General features: G+C 43.0%; 1 protein-coding gene across 1 annotated transcript in view; it reads left to right on the forward strand.

Annotated features, from left to right (window-relative positions):
• The window catches only part of LOC102945628 (maestro heat-like repeat-containing protein family member 1), a 67,070-nt gene that overhangs the window by 31,271 nt on the left and 16,415 nt on the right, over positions 1–19,384 (forward strand). The window contains exons 24-30 of the mRNA XM_027820480.3: positions 4,849–4,928; positions 7,527–7,662; positions 8,716–8,805; positions 10,461–10,565; positions 14,276–14,411; positions 15,618–15,718; positions 18,012–18,161. Coding sequence (XP_027676281.2) covers positions 4,849–4,928; positions 7,527–7,662; positions 8,716–8,805; positions 10,461–10,565; positions 14,276–14,411; positions 15,618–15,718; positions 18,012–18,161 — 798 coding nt within the window. The remainder of the gene's footprint in view (positions 1–4,848; positions 4,929–7,526; positions 7,663–8,715; positions 8,806–10,460; positions 10,566–14,275; positions 14,412–15,617; positions 15,719–18,011; positions 18,162–19,384) is intronic.

Genomic DNA, 19,384 nt, shown 5'->3' on the forward strand with positions numbered 1-19,384 from the left:
CTCTCCTTACAATGTGTATGATAATCAAGTTGGGCCATTTCCAGCACAAATCCAGGTTTTCTCACCCTCCGCCCCCCCCCACACAAACTCACTCTCTTACCAGGACTGAGGCAAGACAGGGCCAAGGCAGGAGCAGGGCTGGAACAAGGCAAAAGCAAAACTGGAATAAGGTGGGAGCAATTCTGGGAACAAGCAGGTACAGGAGCTATCGCAGCTGTATACAGATACTTTGAGCAACTGCCGAACTGTTGCTGCTGCTGGGCTTAAGAACTGGTCTGCTGAATCTCCCAACCAATCAGCTGGTGTAACCAATAAATCAGCCTACTACAGCCAGCTGCACTTGTTAGGTTGCCCAGATACTGGTTCTGCTGCAGGCTCTGGTTCCAGATTGGCTCTGCTGCAGGCCCTAATTCCTGACAATCCGCCCCCCACACCCCCTGCGCACTCCCAAGAATGCCTCATAGGGGCCTCAGAGATGGGTTTCTTGAAGTACTTCTGATGGAATTCATACAAGAGGTCTGGGGCATGGATGTTCTCTACCGGTTCCCAAACCATTTGTCCAGACCATAGCTTTCCCAGTCCACCAGGTATTGGAGCCTTGCCCTAACTCACCAAGACTTGAGGATTTGGTTGACCACATATTCCTCCTGTCCGAAGACTGTTTTGGGTGGCGGTGGTGGTTTGGAGCCATTTGGGTATGGGTTTTTGGTGTAGGGCTTAAAAAGTGAGATGGGAAAGACAGGGTGGATTTTCAAGGACTCAGGTAGCTGTAACCTGAAGGCAACTGTGTTCACAAGTTCTGTAATCTTGAAGGGGCCCAGGTATTGGTAGTCTAGTTTGGCAGATGGGTGGCTCAATTTAAGGTTAGGGACTGACAGCCCACACCTTGTCCCCTATGACCAGATTGGGGGCAGCCTGGCAGTCTTGGTCCACATAGTGTAGATACCTTCTTTGGTGGATTGCAAGTGTTCCTTGAGCTCCCAGTGCACCTGGTGTAGGTGGGAGGCTAAAAGCACAGCAGTCGGTACTGGGGAACTCATGGTGAAGGCTGACTGGAAGTGGGGGTAAAAGCCATAGTTTGCAAAGAATGGGCTATGTTGGGTCAAGGGATGGATTGCATTGTTATATGCAAATTCGACATCACACAGCAAGGGAAGCCAGTCGTCACAAGGATAACTCAAAAAGCAGCGAAGATACTGCTCCAAGATTTGATTGACACTCTGTCCATTAGTCTGTGGGTGATAGGTGAATGACGTGAGGGACTCAGTGCCAAGGAATCTGAGAAATTCCTGCCAAAATCGGGAGTTGAACTGGGGACCCCAGTCTGATATAATGCCCCTTGGTAACCCATGTTAACGGAGGACATTTTCCAGGAAGAGTCAAGCAATCCAACATGTGGTAGGAACAGTACAGCTTGGGATGAAGTGCACAGTTTTATTAGGAGGTTGACGATAACCAGGATGACAGACTGTCCCTGGGAGCATGGTAGTTCTACAATGAAGTCCATTGATATAGTATACTGAGGCTGGAGGAACCCTCAGGATCCTGACTGTGGGTTGTTGGTACGGGCATACAGCTTGCAGGACTTAATATAATTCTTGCCGTAAGCTCATAGGCCTGGCCATTAGATGCTCCTCAAAACCATATTCCAGCTCATGAATTAGCCAAAATGGCCTGCAAGTAGTGAACTGTGGCATAGTTTTAATACCTGAAGCCGAGGTTGTCCCCCAGAACATAAACACAATCCAAGTGAGTGACAGAGGAAGCCATTTGGTAGTCAGAACTAGGAATCTGGTTGGGGAATTGCATCATTCAGATTCTGGTGGATCTGGGTTGCTGGGGAGCAGGGAGCGGGTGGAGGACGTCAGATCGCTATCAATCATCCTGTTGACAAAGTTGGACACCTTGAGCATGGTGGCAGAGGGCTCTTCTCCAGGTTCATGATATTCGTCTTTGTTGGATAGGGCATCAGCTTTCCTGTTTCTTGACCCTGGACGATAGGTTACTACAAAGTTGAAGCAAGCAAAGAAGAGTGACTGGAAGTTCTAAGTCTTAGTTAAGACATCTAGCAGTCTGTAGGTACTCCAGATTCTTGTGGTCCATCAGGACTTGGACCAGGAATCAGGCTTCTCCTAGGAGGTGGTGCCACTCCTCAAAAACCACCTCAATCCCTACATCCCTTTCCCAAATATATTTTTCGTCCGCTGGGGTTAGCTTCCAAGAATAAAAAGCACAAGAATGGAATTGTTTGTGGGGCTCCACATGGTGAGATAATATTGCATCTATGGCAAAGTTTGAGGCATTGGGCTCAACTGTAAATGGTTTAGTGGGATCTGTATGAATCCGAATGGATGCTGAGGTGAATTCTCTCTTCAGTCAAAGGCCAACTAAGCCTCTGCAGACCAGGCCAATCTGACCCCCTTTTGCAGGAGTGCCATTATGGGTGCAACCAGGTTAGAGAATCCCTTAATAAATTGCCTGTAGAAATTAGAAAACCCCAGGAATCACTGGATCTGGCATATGTCCTTGGGTGCAATCCAGTCAGATATTTCCACCATCTTATGCAGGTCCATGGTGAGTTCCTTGGGCAAGACAGTTTATCCCAAGAATTCCACTCAGACATCAGAACTCTGCTGCATATTTAGCAACTCGCTGGCATCCTTGCCACAACATTTGAAGCATGGCTTTAGCCACTCATTTGCTCTAACAAAGTCCTCAAATTGTCCCAGAAGTGGGCATCATTTTTTTGTCAGGAGCAGAGATACCCAAGCCAGGAACTCCACAATAAGCAGGCTGGTAATTAAACCCACTCTGATTTGGTCAGTAGGGTATAGCTGTGGGCGTAGCAGAAATAGGAGCCAACACTGGTTTAAGAACCCACAATATTTGGCATGATTACAATTGAACTTGTCAGGCAGGGGAGCTTGGGCTCATGGGAAGCTGGGATTGGAGATGAGTGTGAGAAAGAGATTGTCCTTTGTAGACTCCATATGTGCTGCATCAGCCATAGATCCCTTATTGTTTGTGTAGGGACTACTCAAACTTGTCAGTGACCAAGACGTGGGCAGTCATGCCACGTGGTTAGAGCAAGAGTCGGTTGCCAGGAACTGGAGCCCAGGGTCAGAACCAGAGTCAGAGGCTAGATGCCGGAGCCAAAGTCACAGGTCCTGATTTGGAGCCGTGGGTCAGAATCTGACTACCTGGAGTGAGGCATGGTGGGGTCCAAGGCTGGAACAAGCCAGGTAAAGGAGCTATCACAACCATGGGCAAATGCTTTGAGCACCCACTGAACTGCTGGGCTTAAGAGCCAGTCTGCAGACCCTTCCAACCAATCAGGAAGTGTAGCCAATCAAGCAGGCCAGTTATACTTGTTTGGTAAGGTTGTCTGGAGTCTGGCTCTGCCACAGGCCCTGATTCCTGACACACAGTCAGAGGCAACATTAAATTTATAGGAATGCAGGGGGACACTGGAGGAAGCCCTTGGGTAGGGGTAACATAGAGCGGCTGGCTGGGAGCCCCAGCCATGGTCCAAAGACCTGGGATATGACAGAAGAAATAATGAGAGAAGCCACCCAGTAAGAGGCAGCATGAAATGTTGGGAGCCTGGAGGAAACCCCTCATTGAGGCAGCAAGAAATGACTGGGTGGGCAGAGACTCAGAGGAAGAATCCATTTGGGGGGCAGGCAGCAGGTGAGGAAAGAACACTTGCTCTCCCACCAAAATTTCAGATATACCCTTCCCCACTGTCACTTCCTGTCATGTCTCACTGGTTGGTGGACGGGGGGAGGTTTTCTCAACACTGAGCAGTTTTAGACTTAGCAGGATCTGGGGAAGGAACATGCAGTCTTTGGGTCCATGAGGTCCAGCACATGGTCAGCTCTGCCTTCTTGCACATTCTCCATATGTAGAACAGGAGAGAAAAACAAGCATGCACAGAACTCAAACTCTCTACCTCCCTTTAGGGTATGTCTACACTGCAATTAGACACCCATGGCTGGCCTGTGCCAGCTGACTCAGTCTGGCAGGGCTTGGGCTCAGGGATTGTTTAATTGCAGTGTCGATGTTCAGGCTTGGGCTGCACCCTGAGCTCTGGGATCCTTCCACCTCGCAGGGTGCTACAGTCCAGGCTGCAGCCAGAGCCCGAATGTCTACCCTGCAAATTAAACAGCCCCTGAGCCCAAGTCAGCTGGATGGGACAGCCACAGGTTTTTAATTGCAGTGTAGACATACACTAAGTGACTGCAGTTTCCATGGCCTGTCAGAACTAGCCCTGCCTGCTGTTATTGGAGGCTTTCCCCAATTTACAGTCACTCACACCTTGAATGAATGCCCAGCACTCACAGAGACCTCCTTTCAGCATTGAAACGCACGCACACTGCATACCCCTAGCACTCCAATATACAGATCAACAACCACCAACACTGCTTTTAGCCATTCACCGCTCTCAATACTGAGCTTGTCATGGAACCTGTGCGCTTTAGTGGCCCTGCCCAGGACCTCCCATAACTGTCTACCTGTTCGTTGTGGTGATATTGACTGAGCCAGTTTAAGAAGGTTTTTATGGCACATGGGAACTGAGGTATATCAGGGTTTGAGTAGATTTCCTCCTTTAAAAAAACTCTTGATATTGTTTTTTGTCACACCATCTTCTATAGTCAGAAATTCTTCTTACAGTTGAGATCTGGAGAGCCCCAGAGATTAAATAGCCCCTCTGTGTGTGTCCCTTTGGAGTTAGTACTGATGGATGCTCATGTATGGGTCCTTCAGGAGCAGTGGAATAAGGATGGCGTGTCGGTGGGCAAAGCTGGAGCTCACATGCTGCTATTCTGTCTCCTCTTTGATTTACAGAAGCTGATTGAAGAAGAGTCAGTGAACTTGCTGTCTAACCCTGTGCTCCAGCAGGCCATGATTGTTGTCACTAACCTGAGGTATTGTGAAAGCTCAACCAGCCTTCCATCAGAGTTCAGTCTTGAGTTACTGCTCCATATTACGCCCAGGAATATTGGCTCCTGTGTCATGTCCTGTTTGCTAATTTCTCATCTGGAAGAAGCAGGAATATTAACTCTTTTTTTCCTTGCCTATTTCACTTTATGCTCTAGTGATCCGGAATCCAAGCACCTCTTAAAGTAAAGAACTTCTCTGTGAGGAGCTCTAAAAAACCTGTATACAGTAGGTTTCTCTTGTGGGTTTGGGACAAAGTTCCTGTAATTTATTGCAGCATTTCTGAAACAGATACTGTGGTGTATGTGGCCAACAGTGCCTGAGTGCAGAGTTGAGGAGAGATCAGTAACAGAGACCATACCACAAACATTATGTTTCTTCAGATTCTGTTCTCCTTTTTCCTGTTTAAAGGCCTAAGTACTACAAAGCATAGGAGCCGCAGAGAGACAAACTAGTATTTCATAGACTACAGATACAATATGGGTCAAATTGTGTCTGGCCCCTTTCAAGTTGTGTAAAGAGCCTTCTCCCCTTCCCTTGTGCCCAATTGCACGTGGGCCAGCCACAATCACAGCAGACTTACTCCCTAGTACCGCTGGGAGCACAAATCACACCAAAGCAGGGTCGCCCGGAGGATTCAGGGGGCCTGGGGTCTTGGGCGGTGGGTCCTTCACTCCGGGTGTGTTCGGCGGCACTGAAGGACCCGTGCCGCCGAAAACTCTCCTGGGGGCCCCTGAAAACTCTCGTGGGGACCCCTGCGGGGACCGGGGCCTGGGGCAAATTGCCCCACTTGCCCCCCCGCCTCTGGGCGGCCTGGAAGGGAGGAAGCTAAAAACCATGGTAGGATCATGTTCTGCAGCGATGAGGTTTAGCAACAGACATTGTCACTGTGCACTCCAGATGTCCAGGAAGCCTTATGCAAGTCCCATGTGTAATGGGTATATCAGGACATAGAGTGGGTATGGCCAGAGTGCACTATGCTCCAACTGTCTTCAGATGAAAAACAACTCTTCAGGCTACTCTAACCTCTGGGGCCGGGGCCAGGCAGAGAATTAGGGAGATAACCAGCTCTCTGATGTCCGCCATCTGTACTATTCTGAGTTGAAATTCAACATCATAGACAGTCTAGCCCAAAGTTTGCCATGAAGTTGAAACGAACTGTTTTTATAGATGCACAGAATCCTGGGTAATAAGCTTCAGGGGACAAATTAGTCATTCACAAAATGTCGTGAGAAATTAACCTGCAGAAACTTAATGTGCTGCTCACCTATACAGTATACTGCATATGTTGCATTAATTTGGTTGTTAGCCTGTTAAAAGTATGCTTACCGTATATTTCACTCTTTCAACGAAGAACTGTTGAAATAATTTTGATGCCAAATACGATTTTGTTAAAAATATGGTGGTCAGTTTGGCAGGAGAAAAAGGATATGAGGAATTTTAAATAAAAGTGCATTCCAGAACTAAGATATTACTAGCACTGAAAGCTTAAGGCAAACACTTTAAAAACATTAGTTTACATTGAGTTTAATATCTACCAGCTGTAACCCATAAAACTGTCATAATTGTATAACAGTATTGGAGCTAGCAGAGGGTGATATAATTACCACGCACTTCAGCGAGCTTACACATGCCATGTAGTTCAGGGAAGTGGTACATACTTAGGCTGGGCAGAATTCAATTTTTATTTTTTATAATTTTGACAGATAATATTGAAGTTTATTTTAGGTACTTTTAATTTTTATGGATTTAAATGTTCACAGTTGTGGGAAATTATGGGGAGTCAGACAATAATTATTTAATGACCGTAGATGTCAATTTATAACAGTTAAAACAAATTATCAACATCACATGGCGAAATATACAAAGAATATATCCAAATCAAACGCTAAGTTCTCAAGCAGCATTTTTCTTTCTTTGCCTGTCTGTACATTTTGATGATTATCAGTGGAAATATTTTTATGTTGGTATGGTTAAATTGACATTTGTTGACATTTACCAATAAAAATCTAATCCTTCCAAGCTTATACACGCTGTACAACATACACATTGTGGGATGACAGGCAAACACATAAATGCAGCATGCTATATGTGCAAAGAAAGGCACTACAGTATTGTGGCCACTAGATGGTGCCACTATAATTTCTGGCTAAAGCAATGGAAGCCTTGTGGTTTACAAAATTAATATTTTAAATCTCAATAAAAACTTCAGAGTTCAAACATAGTTTGTTCCCTAGTTTATACCAATATTTACCCCTAAAATATTTATTGAAATCAGAGCTAGCTTACTGCATGCTTTATGAACTCTGAACTAAAGAAAGTGAGGAAAAACTAATTTTCCTATCTTTGGGCTATGAATTTATCCCTAAGTAGGACACTTATTAAAATCAGTTTTGATGCATTATATTAGAGCACTTATCTCTGTACCAAAATACACACACACATTTCTATTGCTTACTATGGTCAGAATAAACACCCCATTAAGTTTGAGAGTGTTTAAAGAATAATGGATGATATATTTTTTCCTACCTTGGATTCCAGACATTGTCATGACTCCCATTAAGGGGGCTTCTCTCTTTTGTCAGAAAGCTGAAGCCACCACTAAAGGCTGAGAAGAAAGCTGTTCTACTCCGGGCATGCTACAAAAGTGTCTTTTCTCTGCCTCCAATAGAGATCATGTTAGCAGAGGCATGTGATAATATACAACGCCAACACTCAGAGGTAATCTGTCCTTTAAAAAAATACAGACATAAGAGAAGCCCCAGGTGTCTTAAATTCAGCAGTCCTCCTGGGGATGGTGACATATCGGGCCTGATAAGATAGTTTCATTGTGAGATTTAGAGAAAAAATGGTGAATCCTACTTACACTTTTTGACCAGCAGAATAATATTGCAAGTTGAATACGAGCCTGGATGCCAAGAAGCAGATATTGTCTGCTGGATCATGGCAATGAAGAGCAAGTAATCTAACTAGTCAACCCAGTCAGCGGAATTCAACTGATGTCTAATTAAAAAGAGACAAAACCTGTTAGTAAGAGAGAACACATGGCAAGGTGTGCAATCATCAATCAATGTATGCACACCTGGGTCTGTGTGCTAAGGATGCATCTATTCTGCTTAGTCTCAAATTACTTCACCACTAATAGAGCTAAAGGGAAATAATGGAATAGCACAGTTCCAAATTTACCAGGGTTTTGGCTCTTTAGCAGAGAATTGTTCTAATATCATAATAATAGGGGGTCTTTTCTTAGCTAGGGAAGCAGTACAGGAAAAAAAATATTATCCCGATGACACAATTTCATATTTAAACGGTGAGTTGGTGCATATGTAGCCCAGTGCGTATGTAGCAATTTTGCTGTTGTTCATCTGGCTTTGTATCAGAATCTCTGCTGAGAATGGCAAACTCATTTCACATCTTGTTCTTAGAAGGAATTTAAGGCAGATTGCCAGAAAATAATAGTGAGTTCATATATCTGAAGCAGAGAAGTAATTATTCCTATTTATGGGGTCAGAAAACTTTCCCTGTGTATCATAGGTGCTTATATGGCCCTCATTACCAGGTGTCCGAACACCACACAATTTTTAATGTATTTATCCCCACAACACCCCTGTAATGTAGGGAAATGCTATTATCCCTATTTTACAGATAGGGAACTGAGGCATAAAGAGACTAAGGAACTCATCCTATCTCTCTAAAGAAGTATTCCTACACCTCACGTTGCCTGTAGAATGTCAGATTGTATGACACTGACTATTGTACTACCTCCTCTTCTAGTCTCTGTACAAGGAAACTATAGATGCCTTGAGAGGAATGCTTGAGGGTTTGGTATTTGAATGTCCTGTGGAGGTCCAGAAGATTTTGGAGGTAAGCAGTAGTGGGGCATGCAAGAGAGGAAAAGAGAGTTATAGAGGAGAGATTAAACAATCATGGTTCGACTGTCCCATCTGAGTTCAGGGCTGAATTAAGACAGTCTGGGGCTCTAGGCACACCACAACATGGGAGCTCTATGCCCCAGCATCTTGACCCTACCCCACATCAAAGGGAGTGGCAGTGGCAGGGAGTTCCCTCTCCTCTCCCAAAGAGGCAGGGACGGTCATATGGGACCCCTGTAACCCTCAGGATCAGCACCAGAGCCCCACTACCCTTGAGAGAAGCGGGGGCGGGGGGGAGTGCTCTTAATCCCAGAGAGACAGGGATGACAGCAAAGGGCCTTCCCAGTACTTAACCCAGCAGCCAGAGTATATCTGGTCAGGTGGGTGGTCTGGGCCCACTCTTCTCTTTCCGCCATACATAGAGTACTTTGCTGGGCTGTTTTGGCAGGATGGTTTGTGTTCCCTTGGAGTTTATACCCCATTGAGATGCATGGAGCAGTTCACAACTCTGAGAGCTGTTGTTTCAGGCTCTTTGCAGACTCAGGCGGGCATCTCTACGACACTATGCTCAGGTCATGTTTTCAAACTTTTCTTAACAATCATGAAAGCTGAGCTTCTGCTCTCATGAGACAACTCCAAGAGTTGGGGTCCTGGGCACAAGCCTATAGGTCCACATTTTTAACTGTATTTAAGCATCTCACTTTCAGAAGTGATTTAGGCACTTAGGAGCCCAATGAAATTTTGGCTCCTATGTGCCTAAATCCCTTTTGATACATAGGCTCCTAAATCAAAATCATTGCGTGCAGCAATGCCTAATTACCTTTAAAAATCTGGGCCATAGTGTTTATGCCTTAATTAGCCCTGCTAGAGCTGGTCTCCCATACTCTTCTCTTTTCAGAGAGTATATGTTCAAGGTGCAGGGGTGCTGAAATAATTTGTATCATGGGGGTGCTGAGAGCCATTGAACCAAACTGTAAACCCTGCCCATAATAGAAACCATTTCAAGCCAGGGGGTGCGACAGCACCCATGTCAGGGCGTTAGAACAATCTAATGTATGTAAAAGAAATGTCAACACTTTTATAACAACTGAGAAATATACTTCCCTTCTCTTCCCTCTCTGAAGCTCTTTCCCCCAGATCTTGACTTGTAGGCAGGAGAGATGTCCTTCCTGCCTCCCAAATCTTACTCTCCCTAGAAAAGTCGGGCAGGATATGTGGTGTTACCTATGTGGTGTTACCCTCATTTCCAGAGATAAAAATAGACTTCATTTTATACCCTATCAAATTCTGAATCCACCAACTAAGATTCAGAGCGAAGGAAGGAGCCACGCTTTGGCAGAGCAGATTATGATGTCAGTTTTCCTTCTTAGTGGAACTATTATAGGATGGATTTCTGGAAAACACAGAAAATAACCCTCTTTCAGAAAACCCATAAACTTTATTTACATATAGAGGAGAATGCTACATTTTTTATCTGACCTACCATCAGACAAAGGACCCACCACACCCTCAGCTGGTGTAAATCAGAGTAGTTTCTCTGAAGTCAGTGGTGCTACCCCAGTTTACAGCAGCTACTGGTAGATTTGGGCCACAATCTTTTAGGAGTTTACTTTTTTTGTGAGCAGTGATCTCCATTTTTTCCTACAGTACCTCGAGCCCTGGCTAATCTCCAGAAAGGATCATGAGCGGGAACGAGCAATGTGGTGCAGTGCCCGGATCCTAAGATGTGTGGCCAAGCTTCCCAATTTTGACGTGAGTAACCCTTCACCTGTACTGACCTGACTCAATACAGAACATACACTTCAGCACATACACTTGCCCAAATAAGCAGCCTACTACTCACAGAACAAACAAACAAAATGCAGGACCTGATACTGCACCCATTGAAGTCAGGAGGAGCTTTGCCAGTGATTTCAGTGGACTCAAGCTCTGACAGATCTTATTTTTCTGACAAATTACCCTGAAATCCTTACTGGCACTGTGTCTGCTCAAACTTCTCCCTGGAGAAGTTATTCACTTCAGTCCATTCCCCAAAGTGATGGCAATGTAAATTCAATGCAAACAGCACCAGTCTTTCAAAACTTCTCAGGGCAAGAAAGAGTTATTTCCTCTCCTGTTTAGGCTGTTTTTTGTTGAATCTTTTTGTCTTGCAATAATATTTTTGGCAGTTGTTGCACCAGCTTTACTATGGAATTTAATCACCCACAAAGCTGGTTGTTGCCTGGTATAATCCTACCCCAAAATATATTAGTATTCCTTAAGTGTACTGTATGGTGCTTCAGTAACAAGAAATACATATCAATGGTTTTAAATGTTTCTAAATTGCTAGACAAAAAACTTCACTATACAGGTAACATTATAAGTAAGTATAATTTAATTAAATATAACATCATAGTTATATGAAATGTTTGAGACAAGTTTCTGTAAACAACTTTAAATATGGCCCAGTATCAACACCCATCTCTGTCTAGCCACAAACCCCCCACTTCACTCCAAAATATATCTCCTCTACATTTCCAATAGTAACCATAAAACCTCATCTCTTATTTTGTGTATAATAAAGATGGATCTGAGCTGCAAAGTTTGAATCTGAACTTTCCCAAAGTTTACAGGGTGGTGGTTTTTGGTTTGGGTCCACGTGTAGTAATCACCAGCCTAGAAGCCACTTATATCCAGAGTCATGTATATCCAGAGAGTCAGTGCAGCTTCCATCTGGTAGATCCACTATTGACATGGTTGAAAAGTGTCAAGAACAAGAAAAACCTCTCCGTGGATTTCATTGATCTTACAAAGGATTTTAATCTGGTCAGAAGAAAGGGCCACTTCCAACTACTAGAGATATTGGTTGCCCCCCGATCCTCCTCAGTATTTTTCAGTACTTCCATGAAGGCTAAAGTCCAGTGTGATGGTGATCAGTCTGACAGTTTTGAAATCTGCTGGTGGATCAAACTGGGATGTGTTTTGGCACCAACGCTCTTTGGTATATTCCTCTCTCTGCTGCTTTGTCATACTTTCTCATTTAGCACCATGGGTGTATGTTTTCATGCAAAATCAGATGGAAAACTCTTCAACATTGCATGTCTAAGAGGAAAAAGCAAAGTCAGACATCTGCTAAGAGAACTTCTTTTCACTGATAATGCAGTTCTTGTCATGCACAGTGAAGAGGAACTCCAGCAACTTTCCCAAAACTTTGCGCTAGCTTGTGAGGAATTTGGAGTAAGCATCAGTCTAAAGAAGACAACGGTTATGGCACAAGGTGTGTTGACTCCACCAGAACTTTTAATAGTAGTACCTAGCTTGAAGTTGTGCACAAGTTCTGCTCTCTACAATCAATTGTATTGGATAACTTATCTCTAGATGGTGAGTTTAATGCTCACATCTGAAAGGCAGCCACCACATTCAGCCTACTAACCAAGCGTGGGTGGGGTGACAGGAAACAGACACTGAACACCAAGATACGGATTCCCATATGTGCATTTTGAGCATACTGCTGTATGGTGGCAAGACCTGAACCAGCCACAGCAGGCATGAGAGAAGGCTAAATATCTTCCATGTGTGCTGTCTTCACCATATTCTAAATATCAAGTGGAAAACCAAAGTTCCTGATGCTGATGTACATCAGGAAAAAAACAACCAAGTCTAATCCCTATTCTCAAACACAGATATCTCTATGGATTTGGTCATCTGCACCAGATGGATGTTGGATGCATTCCAAAGGATTGCCTGTATAAGGAACCTGTGGATGCTCAAAGGCCACTAGGCCAGCCTAGGCTCAGGTTCAAAAGTATTTGCAAAAGGGACTAGAACATTTTCAATATCAACTGTTGCTTGAGAATCTGACTTTTTAGCCACTCGCGATGCTGCTGCATGACATGTAGTAACATAATGGCTTTAGCACTTACGCCATCGTCTTTTGAGATGAGTGGTTGCCATTCATAAACCAACTACTACGAACCTCATATCAGCTTGGCCATTTTTTAGTTCACCTAACCATTCATGGAGAAACACACCAACATCTCTCACCTATTTACAGTAAAGAAACCTTCTTCTTGATCTTCCATTCCACCGTGAACCTGAGAACCCAATTTTCTTCACTCACCCTCAACATATAGAGTAGAAATCCTATTCTGTGTACCTTCTCCATCCTCCCCACATGGTTCCATCTAGAAACAGGCCTGACATATACTTTGACACTGTGCATGCTACACAGATTCTCTGCAGGTACCAGAGAACCACAATCCTTGAGGTACCCATTGGGAATGTATTACATTTTCACTTGTAGTCAGTGATGTGAACAGTTTCTGAAGTTATTGGTCCCTTGTACTACGCCAATTGTGCAAAGGGGATTTAAAGCTTCCCTAAGTGGGCAGCTGGAGATTCCTCTGGCATGAGGGAATTCAGGAGAGCTGTCAGGCTCTTGGAGCTGGCTTTAAGCCACTCCCTCACAGTGCTGTTTTATGCCCCAGCAAAAGTGGTGTGGTAGGAGCATTCTATGCTCCATCAATCCCTACTGGTGTAAGAGCTCCACTTAGAGCAATCCTGAGGCTGTTCAAAGTTGTGCTGGGGACCAACGCAATCCCTAGAATTCTTGAGTATCATTGGGGAAGGAAAGAAAACACCCTTTGCTCTTCCCCTCAGGTGTGCGAAGTAGTACTCTAGTGCACCTGTGGCTCTGGCCCTTTGTCATCATAGGCAGTGCTTCTAATACACCACTATCTCCATTAGGTGGGTGGTGAGTAGCAGATTTAGATCACAGTGAAGACTGCGTGCAGAACCTTAACTTCAAATATTCAGGCTTTCAAACTATTTTATTTTTAACTACAATTGGCTAATTTGAGACTATAGCTGAAGCAACATATTGTGTTAGGAGGGAAATACTTAAAACACACAATAAACATTATTCAGAATTAATTCTTATTAAATAAAAACAATACATCTCTAACTAACCCTATGACAGGATCACCCCAGCCTCTGGGAACTGGGAAATCTTCAAGGCTCACACTGCATTCTTAGAGTTTGTCTACACTGGCCACTTTTTTCTCTGAAATTTTCACCTTGCTAACACCAGTGCAGTTTCCCGACATGTAAAATTGTACATAGTCAGAATAATAGTATTTTGGCCCTTGTTTGCCCAGGTGTAAATGATTAAAGACGAGGTGCAGGGAAGCAGAGAATCAGGCCCTTTACCTTTGTGTTGATGATGACTCTTTATTATTGGATATCCTGTTTGATTATGCGGCTTTTGTTGGCATATTTAAATGCCATAAACATTTTCAGTGTTTAAAGATACACAGATTTTATAAGCACGATAATGTGCTCCAGGGTGTGTGCTCGACAACCAATCTACACACACCCATCATAGCATGTTAACAGGCACAAGGCCCAGGTGTGCCCATATATTGCCTGATGATCACACACCCTGTTATATCTATTGCTAATTGGCTTCTTCTCTTTTTAATTAGACATCAATTGAATTCAGCAGACTGGGTCGCCTTGTTAGGCTGCTTGCCCTTCGATGCCATGACCAGGTGGACAACATCTGCTTCTTGGCAGCCCGGGCAGTATACAACTTGTATTGTATCCAGCTGCTTAAAAAGCGTAAGTAAACACCCTTTTTCTACATCACTGGAAACTGAAAACTTCCTCCTTGCAGCTAACACTTACAAACCTTTCTTATTATTACCAACAGATTAGTTTCAAAGTCCTAAAGTAATAATTTCTGTTATTCTATAGCATAGCACTGCATCATCAGGAAAGTAGTGAAGTGGGCTACAGCTGCTGCTATTTATTTATTTATTATTTAGAATATGTTTCCAGTTGAGCCTGCAGTGCCTTGCATGGAGTACAGAGACATGATGATGCCTTGATGAACTTATCAGTGCTGGAACAGAACTATTGTGTCAGGGAGTATCACTGAAATAAATGCATGTTTCCCTGAGGGGGGTAGAGGGATAAGGGAAGGGAAATCCAAGAGAAGGAGCAAAGTACACAGAGAAATGAAATACAGTATATGCAGTTGTTTATAACAAGTATCTAGTATTAAGGTTGTATTCCTCAAACTGAGGAGTACCTCGCCCTGGGAGGGCTTGAAGGAGTAGCTGTGGGATAGGAAGAAAGTGTGGACGAACCTCTTAATCATTCTCCAAAATCTCTGCTTTCATTTCAAAAAAATCACTGGCCATTATGGTTTGAAAAGAAAACCTTGACAATATGACCCAAGTATAACCAATGTAGAGGTGTATACTTGAGCTTGCAGAGAGCCTGAAACAATATCTCTGAATGTGTGAACTGAGCCATTCATTTCAATGGGTGCTAACTGGGGTGTCAATAATGATATTCTGTGTGTCAACATTAACTATTTTCCACTGCTGAATGAATGTAAGGAAGTATATTTTGAAGATCTCAGTTTACTCTAAGTAACTGCTCATTTTGGGGAGACATTTAGCAGTGTGAGATGGAGCTGAGGGAGGCCATGATTGGTTTAATTTTCCTTAAGTGTGGGAAGCTCTGTTTCAAAAGGAAAACATTATGTTAAAGGAAAGAATAGCCCAGAGTGAAGTCCATTTTCCAGATTAAATATTGATTCACAGGCTGCTATGAATCCAGTGAATGGTGCTCATACACTGTACACAAGGGCAAGGGTTGTGTTATATCCATCACCAGCTATTCTACTGAGTTTTGAACCAACTGTAGACTTGCCTCTAGCTAGCATCATGGACACATTCAGACACATTAACAAGTACGGAAAGAAATGTCACCCAACTGAGAAATGACAAATGACACAAATGTGTGTATCTGTTCCAGAGCTTGAGAAGGGACATGGAGTGGAGAAGGTAGACACGCTAAAAAATCTGGGAACGTACAGTCCCTCTGTGTTCTACAACAACACCTCACAAATCGCTAAGGTAATTACACTCAATGCACTGAATAATGAATGGTGTTTCCCTATGTGAGTATTAGAGAGCCATTGATCACAGCTCCACAGTGAAGGATGCAGCCACATATCCTTATAAACCCTATTTGAACTCCCCTTCAACTTTGGCTAGGAAAATTGATTTGTCCTAATTTTGCATTTACTGTAAAGGCCAAGGAAGCTTTTTCTTTTGAAAAAAAATTGGCCAAAGTGTTTTTTTGAGTTACAGGTAATGAAAAATTAACCTGATTTTGGAGCTCCTCAATAACAGTTATAGTATGAGTGTAGATATTCAAAATTTTTCCACTGATACTCTTAATCAACTGAAAAACTGGGTTTTTGACCAAACAATGTTTTTGTGTGTGACAAATGTCTGGTTTCCTCAGAAAACTTGGAATTTTCATAGAAAACAAAATACCCCAAACAAAAAACTTTTTGGCTGAAAACCAAAAAGTTTGATTTGGAAATGCCTTATTGGAGTTGTAGTTCAGGTTCCTCATGCCTCAATTCTCCTCTGTGTGCTGTGATCCCCTGCCGGACTACATCTCCCATGTAGGCAGGCCATTTGTTTGGCTTAAAGCTGGACAGTTCTGTTTTTCTATGGTTTGTTCCCCATGCAGTACTGAGACAAAACCGGACATGTTTGTCTGATGTGACACATGGAAGATGCCATTTTGAAGAGCACACTGTCTTGCCCTTGCCAGGTGACCTCGCACGCATATCTCATGTAAAGTCATGCCTGGTGGGGGTAGGGATCTCTTCAAAATGGCATACTCTGTGCAGTGTGACATAAGGTCACGCCAGTGTAGTTGGGCCCACACCATTCCTGGAAGTAATGTAATGTCCAGTATTCTGGGGATGTGTCAATAGCCAACCTACTCCCATGATGCATGTGGCGAGAAGACTCCTATTGCACACCACAGGGGATTAGCAAGAAAAGAGATGGCACTGAATATTGACAGATGTAATCTGGCCAGGGAGACCTGCCCACGGGGGGAGAATCCAGTCATGAGGCTTGTGAACTACAACTTGATGGGGAACCAGCGCAGCACGGAAAGGTATATTTAATGTCAAACCAAAATGAAATGTTTTGATTAGTAAACGTTGAACCATTTTGTTTTGATTGGAAATGTCAGAATGAAATGGTTCAACCTTTCCTAATTGAAATTTTTGGCCAAAATTTTTCAGTTTTTTAATTTTTGAACAGCTTAAATTTTCTGTGTGTGTGAGGAAACCTCATTTCCCAACTAGATCTAATTATAACCCCTGTTTTCACATTCTTTGTAACTTTAACAGAAAGATTATTTTCATAAAAAAAAAAGTGAATATTTTCAGAGTAAAGATGAGGAGAAAGGATGGTCTTGTGGTTAAGTCTTTGGACTAGACCTCAGGAGAGCCAGGTTCAGTTTCCAGCTCTGCTATGGAATTTCTCTGATAGCCTGGGCATGTCCCTTCATTGTCTTTTGATTCCTTATCTGTAAAATGGATACAATACCTCCCTACTTCATAGCAGTGCTGTGAGGATAAGTTCATAATGTCTGTAAAGCACTTGGATAACAAGGTGATTAGGACCATATACTGTGCATATTTAGACAGTGTTTAGTAGAATTCTTTGAAATTTTTTGAGATGGTTTACTCAGTGTCTAACTTTTGGGGGGTTTCTCAACCAGAGATAGAAAAAAGCTTGATTGATTTATATTGTACATTCAGTTAAAAATCTAGCGCATATGCTCATTTAAAATATTTCAGAAAGACATATTTACAGAAACTTTGGTAAAGAGATGCATGCTTTATAAAATCTGCGTGGCCCCACAGTATCTATGCAGAGCAAGAAGAGGTAGGGAAGAGGCAGGATCTTTGGAGTTCCTAAGTAGGATCGCTGAAGCATTTGGGAAACGTAGGATGTTAAGTGATGGGGATTTTGTAAAACACCTAAACTCTACATTTGCCCCCCCAACTTTTTTTGAAAACATGGGACTTAATGTACAAACAGTTTTGTTGCCTTTAATTAAGGCTGCTACTTAATATTATTGCTGAAACACTTATATACCAAGACATTTTCAATTAAAAATTTCAAAGCATCTAAAATATGAAAATGGATCTTTGAGGGATGTTGGATAAACATTCAAATATCCCCACAGTTCATGTGATTTCCTAGGTCCCAAGCATAGTGTCCCCATCTCTTCTTCCATTCAAAACTGAATTTTGTCTGTTAGTTGGTTGCTCCAGCTCTGGTGACAGCAGGAACTGTGTCAGCATGACATGCTCTTTTCTGTTTGTTTTAGGCTTTTGCAGAATATTTTACCCCACTTCAGCTAACAAACCTGGTTCTGACAGCACTTGATGGTTTGACAGATCCCAGGGAGAAAATATCTCGGGCAGCTGGAGAACTGCTCAGTGCGATTCTGGAAGAACGGGGAGCTGACCTGGAGAAGGTAGGCGATGCTGAGAGAGGCCGCTGTTAGAATTCCCTGTTCTGGAGCCAGGAGGTGCGGCTGCCAGCTCCCTGTGCTGAAATTGTCCATTGACTTAGTTCCAATGCACTTTGTAAGAAAGTTGTGAAATGGCTCCTCTTTTGGGGGAACCAGAATCTGGGTGCAGATGTTGTTTTTGCTGAGGTGCTGCCATTCCCTCATAGTCTAGTTAAAAGTGTAGATTGGGGTGTCTTATGGAGACACAATAATGACTCTATGGTTAAGCCCATAAAGTAGCTTCTATTATAAGCCCAATTTTGAAGCCTTTCTAGATTTTTTCTGCTTTTAGCAGGTGTTCTGACTTTGCTTTTCTTGAAATGTTGTATCTGACAACTTGATCCACAGACTCCAATTTAGTCTCTTGTTCTCAATGAAATCTGGTGCATAGACTGATATTAGAAGGTCGTATTGTTAATTGTGGAGTTATTAGCTGTGAATAGTTACACCTCTGAGAACTATGTGAGGATTATGGAGTTTATAAACTTCGTGCTAGGTTTTGTTGAACTGGTAAATTCAATAAACTGAATAACATTGGATTGAGGGGTGGCAAACTTTGCAGCAAGGACACAGCACCCACCCATGATACTGGGGAGAACTTGTGTGAACACATAGCACTGCTCGGGAGAAGGGAGACAAAATGAGTCTCCAATTGATGTTTCTCTCCCAAGACACTGAATGAGCTTCTGAGGACAGAGGAGAGAGAGAGAGAGAGAGAAAGTTACACCTGAAAGTAGAGTAAAGGTAGTAAAGGAGTGAGGAAAGCTGATACACACTGTATGCTATCCACACTACAGAAATATTAAACAACCAGGCTGAGGCCTTACAACATCCCCACAGAGAAGAGAAGAGAGGCACTTCCATTGTCATTCACAGTTGTGAAAAGGGTTTCTATGGTGTTTCTAAAGAGTTTGCAGTAGTTATACTATATTCATTAGATGGAAATGTAGGGTTATAGTTAAGGTGATTTGTGAATCCTTAACTTGTTCAGTTCCATGACTTTCAAAATATTTTTTTCATGAACCACAACCTTCTAATGAGATTCTTATTGTCTATGGCATATGTGTGTGTAAGTGAAAGGAAATATTATCTTTCTTTAATTCCAATTCCTGCAGCTTTAATTGTAAAGGGGATGTCTGTAGCCTGTGGGGAGGTGCAGCTTCCTATGGAATGAGAGTTAGTTCAAG

The sequence above is a fragment of the Chelonia mydas genome, chromosome 3, assembly GCF_015237465.2.
Source record: "Chelonia mydas isolate rCheMyd1 chromosome 3, rCheMyd1.pri.v2, whole genome shotgun sequence".
In the NCBI taxonomy this organism is placed as follows: domain Eukaryota; kingdom Metazoa; phylum Chordata; order Testudines; family Cheloniidae; genus Chelonia; species Chelonia mydas.